Source organism: Aquarana catesbeiana, linkage group LG01 (assembly GCF_042186555.1).
Source record: "Aquarana catesbeiana isolate 2022-GZ linkage group LG01, ASM4218655v1, whole genome shotgun sequence".
NCBI classification, from domain to species: Eukaryota; Metazoa; Chordata; class Amphibia; order Anura; family Ranidae; genus Aquarana; species Aquarana catesbeiana.
This window is the reverse complement of record NC_133324.1, coordinates 5409408-5417693: the sequence shown is the minus strand read 5'-3', so window position 1 is coordinate 5417693 and position 8286 is coordinate 5409408. Positions and strand designations below refer to the sequence as shown.

At 49.0% G+C, this 8286-nt stretch overlaps 1 protein-coding gene and 1 non-coding gene across 2 annotated transcripts in view; one reads left to right on the top strand and one right to left on the bottom strand.

The window, feature by feature from the left end:
• LOC141124113 (uncharacterized) overlaps positions 1-8286 on the bottom strand; it is a 63612-nt gene that overhangs the window by 27341 nt on the left and 27985 nt on the right. The window contains exon 4 of the mRNA XM_073612194.1: positions 7268-7367. Within this exon, the coding sequence (XP_073468295.1) occupies positions 7268-7367 (100 nt within the window). The remainder of the gene's footprint in view (positions 1-7267; positions 7368-8286) is intronic.
• On the top strand, positions 5727-5798 carry TRNAE-UUC (transfer RNA glutamic acid (anticodon UUC)). The gene has a single exon. It is a non-coding gene; the product is annotated as a tRNA-Glu (tRNA).

The following is an 8286-nucleotide window of genomic DNA, read 5'->3' as shown; positions in this document are numbered from 1 at the left end:
TCGGATGGCAGCAGTGCCAATACTCTGCAATGCCCTTACAATACTCTTCCATACCCTGCCAATACTCTGCCATACCCTGCCAATACTCTGCCATACCCTGCCAATACTCTGCCATACCCTGCCAATACTCTGCCATACCCTGCCAATACTCTGCCAATATACCCGCCAATACCCTGCAATACTCTACCATACCCTGCTAATATATTACAGTGGGGGAAATTGTGGATATTACAGTGGGGGAGATTTTTTTTTGTTGATCCGAACCGTGACTCCTGATCCGAGGAACGATCCGAACCGTCAGTTTTTTGATCCGTTGCACCCCTAAAAATATCCATGAGGGTCACCACTATACAGAGAAGCACAAAACATGAACATAAAACTCACCATGTATATAGAATGTAATCAAGCTAATGCACACTAGTAAAGGGTCCAAAACTGATGTAAGAAGAGGTACCCAGGCCCCCTACAGTGTCCCATCTGATAACAAATAGAGATCATGCACCCATCACCAAGACCAACATACACATAAGAAGGGCTTGAAGATCAAACCTACCAAGCGTATCCTCAAAACTCACCGTATCTGTCAGAACAAAGACATAGCGGCCACCAGGCCAGACGGGACTGGTGGCCCCAGCCACAGAGCCGGCCATGGAGCAGGAGGTGGCTGCTATGTCTTTGTTCTGACAGATACGGTGAGTTTTGAGGATACGCATGGTAGGTTTGATCTTCAAGCCCTTCTTATGTGTATGTTGGTCATGCTGATGGGTGTATGATCTCTATTTGTTATCAGATGGGACACTGTAGGTGTCCTGGGGGATGCTATTTATTAAATATGTCCGCATTCATCATCATGGGTGTTTAATAATAAGAAACAGAAGCACTGCAGATTACTCCACCGCACCCGAAAGTGAAGAATCAGACCCCTTTTTCATTTTAGTGGGTCAGCATAACTGCCAGGCAACCAAAATTTTTATATGAAGGCCATTAGTCATCCCTGTGTCCCTGTCATGTTGGGATTATTTATTGTCCCTTGCACTGGAATTTGGAACTATTCTCTCCATAATTTTATGATATATATATCTATATATAGATATATCTATATATAGATATATCTATATATCTATATATAGATATATATATATTGTAGGTGAAGGTGCTAATTCTGATTCTTTTTTATTGCAGATGTACGCGGTATTTACTGCAGACACAGCTCACAAGGCAGGACTACCCCAGTGAGCGAGACAGAATATGAAAGCTACATTGAGACTCCCCCAGCATGTGACATTCACACGGAGTCCCCACCAGCATGTGACGTTCACACGGAGACACCACCAGCATGTGACGTTCACACGGAGCCTCCACCAGCATGTGACGTTCACACGGAGCCTCCACCAGCATGTGACGTTCACACGGAGCCTCCACCAGCAAGTGACGTTCACACGGAGCCTCCACCAGCATGTGACGTTCACACGGGGACTCCACCAGCATGTGACGTTCACACGGGGACTCCACCAGCATGTGACGTTCACACGGAGACTCCACCAGCATGTGACGTTCACACGGAGACTCCACCAGCATGTGATGTTCACACGGAGACTCCACCAGCATGTGATGTTCACACGGAGACTCCACCAGCATGTGACGTTCACAAGGATACTCCACCAGCATGTGACGTTCACAAGGATACTCCACCAGCATGTGACATTCATGTTGAGACTACACCACAATGTGAGGTTGATGTTGAGAACCCACCAAAATACCAGGGCAGCCATTTGAATATCTCCTCCCATGAAGATGAGGGCAAGCCTAAAGAAAAGGATAGGCAGATCCTGGTGGTAGGGGACTCTGTTATTAGAGGGACAGAAAGGGCAATCTGTCAGAATGACCGCGATCAACGAACAGTATATTGTTTCCCAGTCGCACGAGTTCGGGACATTGCAGATCGAATGGACGGCTTGTTGGATGGGGCTGGGGAGGATCCAGTTGTCATGGTACATATTGGAACCAATGACAACATTAGAAGAAAATGGAGCACCCTACAAAATGATTTCAGGGACTTAGGGGCTATATTGAAGAAAAGGACCTCCAAGGCAGCATTTTCAGAAATACTGCCTGTACCTCGAGCCACACCAAGGAGGCAACAGGAGCTTAGAGAGCTTAGCAAGTGGCTGAAGAACTGGTGCAGGAAGGAGGGGTTTGGCTTCATGGAGACCTGGACTGACTTTTCAATGTGTCACTTGCTCTACAGCAGGGATGGACTGCACTTAAATGAGCAGGGTGCAGCTCTGTTGGGAAAGAAAATAACCAAGAGGGTGGAAAAAATGTTAAATCCACCACCAGCATGTGACATTCACACGGAGACGCCACCAGCATGTGACGTTCACACGAAGACACCATCAGCATGTGACGTTCACACGAAGACTTCACCAGCATGGGATGTTCACATGGAGATTCCACTAGCATGTGATGTTCACACGGAGACGCCACCAGCATGCAACGTTCACACGGAGACTCCACCAGCATGTGACGTTCACACGGAGCCTCCACCAGCATGTGACATTCACACGGAGCCTCCACCAGCATGTGACGCTCACACGGAGCCTCCACCAGCATGTGACGTTCACACGGGGACTCCACCAGCATGTGACGTTCACACGGGGACTCCACCAGCATGTGACGTTCACACGGAGACTCCACCAGCATGTGACGTTCACACGGAGACTCCACCATCATGTGATGTTCACACGGAGACTCCACCAGCATGTGACGTTCACACGGAGACTCCACCAGCATGTGACGTTCACAAGGATACTCCACCAGCATGTGACGTTCACAAGGATACTCCACCAGCATGTGACATTCATGTTGAGACTACAGCACAATGTGAGGTTCATGTTGAGAACCCACCAAAATACCAGGGCAGCCATTTGAATATCTCCTCCCATGAAGATGAGGGCAAGCCTAAAGAAAAGGATAGGCAGATCCTGGTGGTAGGGGACTCTGTTATTAGAGGGACAGAGAGGGCAATCTGTCAGAATGACCGTGATCAACGAACAGTATATTGTTTCCCAGTCGCACGAGTTCGGGACATTGCAGATCGGATGGACGGCTTGTTGGATGGGGCTGGGGAGGATCCAGTTGTCATGGTACATATTGGAACCAATGACAACATTAGAAGAAAATGGAGCACCCTACAAAATGATTTCAGGGACTTAGGGGCTATATTGAAAAAAAGGACCTCCAAGGCAGCATTTTCAGAAATACTGCCTGTACCTCGAGCCACACCAAGGAGGCAACAGGAGCTTAGAGAGCTTAGCAAGTGGCTGAAGAACTGGTGCAGGAAGGAGGGGTTTGGCTTCATGGAGACCTGGACTGACTTTTCAATGTGTCACTTGCTCTACAGCAGGGATGGACTGCACTTAAATGAGCAGGGTGCAGCTCTGTTGGGAAAGAAAATAACCAAGAGGGTGGAAAAAATGTTAAATCCACCACCAGCATGTGACGTTCACACGGAGACGCCACCAGCATGTGACGTTCACACGAAGACACCATCAGCATGTGACGTTCACACGAAGACTTCACCAGCATGGGATGTTCACATGGAGATTCCACTAGCATGTGACGTTCACACGGAGATGCCACCAGCATGCGACGTTCACATGGAGACACCACCAGCTTGTGACGTTCACACGGAGACACCACCAGCTTGTGACGTTCACACAGAGCCTCCACCAGCATGTGTAGTTCACACGGAGACTCCACCAGCATGTGACGTTCACACAGATACTCCAACAGCATGTGACATTCACACGGATACTCCACCAGCATGTGACATTCACATTGAGACACCACCTGAATGTCACATTCATGTTGAGACTACAGCACAATGTGAGGTTCATGTTGAGAACCCACCAAAATACCAGGGCAGCCATTTGAATATCTCCTCCCATGAAGATGAGGGCAAGCCTAAAGAAAAGGATAGGCAGATCCTGGTGGTAGGGGACTCTGTTATTAGAGGGACAGAAAGGGCAATCTGTCAGAATGACCGCGATCAACGAACAGTATATTGTTTCCCAGTCGCACGAGTTCGGGACATTGCAGATCGGATGGACGGATTGTTGGATGGGGCTGGGGAGGATCCAGTTGTCATGATACATATTGGAACCAATGACAACATTAGAAGAAAATGGAGCACCCTACAAAATGATTTCAGGGACTTAGGGGCTATATTGAAGAAAAGGACCTCCAAGGCAGCATTTTCAGAAATACTGCCTGTACCTCGAGCCACACCAAGGAGGCAACAGGAGCTTAGGGAGCTTAGCAAGTGGCTGAAGAACTGGTGCAGGAAGGAGGGGTTTGGCTTCATGGAGACCTGGACTGACTTTTCAATGTGTCACTTGCTCTACAGCAGGGATGGACTGCACTTAAATGAGCAGGGTGCAGCTCTGTTGGGAAAGAAATTAACCAAAAGGGTGGAAAAAATGTTAAATCAACCACGTGTCATTCACATCGAGACTCCTCCAGCATGCAACGATTCTGTTGACTCGGGCAGAATGTAACTTTCCCACTAAGACACCGGCAGATTGCGGCGTTACCACTCAGACTCTGGCAGAATGTGTCGTTCATCAGCAGCTTCTGAATCACAGACTCAACTAAAAGTCTAAGGAACCCTCCCAGGGACCAGGTACGGCTTTACCAACACAGGTCCCTACACTGGTGGCGGCTGCCACTCCAGTATCCAGAGGGCCTTCCCATCAGCCCTCTATTTCCCTTTTTGGAGCTTCTGAATCACCAACTATGAATGCAAATGGACAAACAAGATGATTGACTGTTCCTAGAAGAAGACTCAACAAAAATTCTAAGGAACCCTCCTGAGGGACCAGGTATGGCTGTACCAACACAGGTCCCTACACTGGTGGCTGCCACTTCAGTAACCAGAGGGTTTTCCCATCAGCCCTCCATTTTCGTTTTTGGAACTTCTGAATCACCAACTATCAATGCAGCTGGACAAACAAGACAATTAGCTGTTCCTAGAAGAAGACTCAACAAAAAGTCTGAGGAAGCCTCCCTGGGACCAGGTACGGCTGTACCAACACAGGTCCCCACACTGGTGCGAGCTGCCACTCCAGTAACCGGAGGGTCTTCCCATCAGCCATCCATTTACCTTTCTGCAGAAGCTTTAAGGTTCGACAATACGTCGCCAAAACATAATCACCTGAAGAACAAGGGGGAGTATGGAAGAGGGAGAGAGGGAGGAAAAGGGGGGGAAAGGTTGGAGAAAGAAGGGGGTGAGGGTTGGGGGGAACCCCCACACCCCTTCCTTACCCCTAACCTCCCCCCCTCCTTTCCTCCCTCTCTCCCTCTTCCATACTCCTCCTCGGGCGTGTGTTGGACCGGCTAAGGGGAGGTTGGAGGCCGGTATTCATTGGGTGTGTTTTGGAGTGTTATATACATAGATTGCAGTTTAGGATAAGTTTGGATTTCTTCTGGAGGCACTTTGAGTGGACATAATTGATGAACTCCGTTCAGCGGGGGCGGGCCTTGGAGAACAGAGGCCGCATACAGGCAGCACAGAGGCTTAGGGGTTAGCCTTGCAGCACTGGGGTCCATGGTTCAAATCCTGACCAGGACACTATCTGCATGGAGTTTGCATGTTCTCCCTGTGCTTGCGTGGGTTTCCTCCGGGTACTCCGGTTTCCTCCCACACTACAAAGACATGCTACCTTGCGTTGGTGGTGCAGTGGTGAGCATAGCTGCCTTTCAAGCAGCTGACCCGGGTTCGATTCCCGGCCAACGCCTTCTCCAATACTTGGAGTCCTCAGAGAGAAAAGCGCTATACAAGGGTGGAATGAAGAATGAAGCGAATGTGTGGAATGTTTGGAGAAGAAAATGTTCCCCCAGAATCTACAGAAGGTGAACCCAGCAACTGATAGAAGACGCTTAGGCTGCGATCACACCTAGGCCTTCCGGATCGCGGGCGGAATTACTGCGATTCCAGATTGTGATCCAGTTATTTTCAATGGCACCCCAATCATGGGACAATATTGTCACCTGACAAATCACACAAAAATAATTGCGGGACGCCTATTTCCCATAGGCCGTCAGGCAACAATCGCGGCAAAATCACGCCTCGATTGGGATGATATTGAAAGTAAAGGGATCGCAAGCGTGTGCTGCGTTTTGCACCGATTCGGGAATCCAGAACACCTAGGTGTGACCAAATCCTCGCCGTGTCCATCATACGACAAGAACTTCCTGCACAAACGTCCCCTCAACATGAATAATACACCCATACTCCCCCAACATGAATATTACAACCATACCCCCCCAACATGAATATTACACCCATACTCCCCCCAGCAGGAATATTACACTCATAGTCCCCCATCAGGAATATTACAGCGACAAGCCCCAACATGAATATTACACCCATACCCACCCAACATGAATATTACACCGACACCCTCCCAGCAGGAATATTACACACATACCCCCCCAGCAGGAATATTACACCCATAACCCCCCCAACATGAATATTACACCCATACCCACCCAACATGAATATTACACCGACACCCTCCCAGCAGGATTACACACATACCCCCCCCCCCCCAGCAGGAATATTACACCCATAACCCCCCAACATGAATATTACACCCATACCCCCCAGCAAGAATATTACACTGACACCCCCCATCCTGACACTGACGTCCCCCCAGGAATATTACACCGACACCCCTCATCCTGACACTGACGTCCCCCCAGGAATATTACACCGACACCCCCCATCCTGACACTGACATCCCCCCAGGAGGAATATTACACCGACACCCCCCATCCTGACACTGACATCCCCCCAGGAATATTACACTGACACCCCCCATCCTGACACTGACATCCCCCCAGGAATATTACACCGACACCCCCCATCCTGACACTGACATCCCCCCAGGAATATTACACCGACACCCCCCATCCTGACACTGACATCCCCCCAGCAGGAATAAGAAAATAAGGATGATCCTCAGCTCCATCTAGTGGTCATAATGCAGTACATGTATGACAGGAAGCTACACAGACCAATAGGGTGGTTAGAGGGTTGGAAAGGGGAGGCCACGACGTGTCCATGCCCAGTAGGTGCCAAAATATTTCCTCTGCTCGGGGGTCTACACTTAAGGCAAGGTGATTTCCATTCTAGCAGCAGCTTTGATAGAAAATAAAGTGTGTGGCTGTGGTGAAGCAGGGGCTGTTATCTGCTAGTACTTACCCTTGGAGGATCTTCGGCAGGCTTTGGCACACAGCGCTCTTTGTTGCTCCACTTCATCTTTCTCTTGATATTCACTTAACAAGGAGCTGAGGTATTCTTCCTGTGACAAGAAGAAGGGAAGACGTAAGAGTCCCTATCCTGGACAAGAAGAGCTCAGCAATCAAGGCTTCATAGCAGGACTCCAGGCAGACCTTAAAGTGGACCTCTCAGCAACTTTACAAGTCTGCATGAAGAAATAGAATATACCGTATTCTTCTATCCCTTCTACAAGTGCAAAAATGTCACTTTTCATCCTGCCGGAAATATACAGAGCTCAGAACTTTCTGCTCTCGTTGTCTCTGGACTATTTTCAGTCCCAGTTCTCTATGTGGACTACAAAACATCACCTCACTATGTTATAGACAGGGGGGGAGTATTCTGTAGTCCAAACACACTTTCTGTCCTACGGTGACAACGTCTCCATAGATTCAGTACAGTGAGTGTTGTCACCCTAGGACAGGAAGTTACTGGAAGGATCAAAGACAAAAAGAAAAGAAAACGAATGCAGCCACCATATCTAAGGACTGCTCAGTTGAAGTATAGTACATTTTTGTATTTCGGATTCCCCACAAATCACTTGCCCCATCCGTGTACCCCCACAAATCACTTGCCCCATCAGAGTGCCCCAATAGATCAGTTACCCCATCAGAATGTCCTCTTAGATTAGCTGCACCCATTAGAGTACATCAGCCTGTGCAGGAGGCGGAGCCAGGGACTTTATGTGGGAGGAGACTCATCTAATCTCTCGGTGTAGGAGAATTCAGACTGAGGAGTGGGTGGAGCAGAATAGTTAGGGGCGGAGCAAAGGAGTATGACGTAATGTTGTAGGGGAGGTGCTAGGAGAGGGAGCCTGTCACCTGTGCCCTGCCCCCGAGCATAATGTCTGGGTCATGTGACCTTCCCCCCCACCCCCTGTCTTGGCCCCCTGCTTCCAGTCATATGCTCTATTGATCTACTGACCACCCCCCTCCCCCATAGAT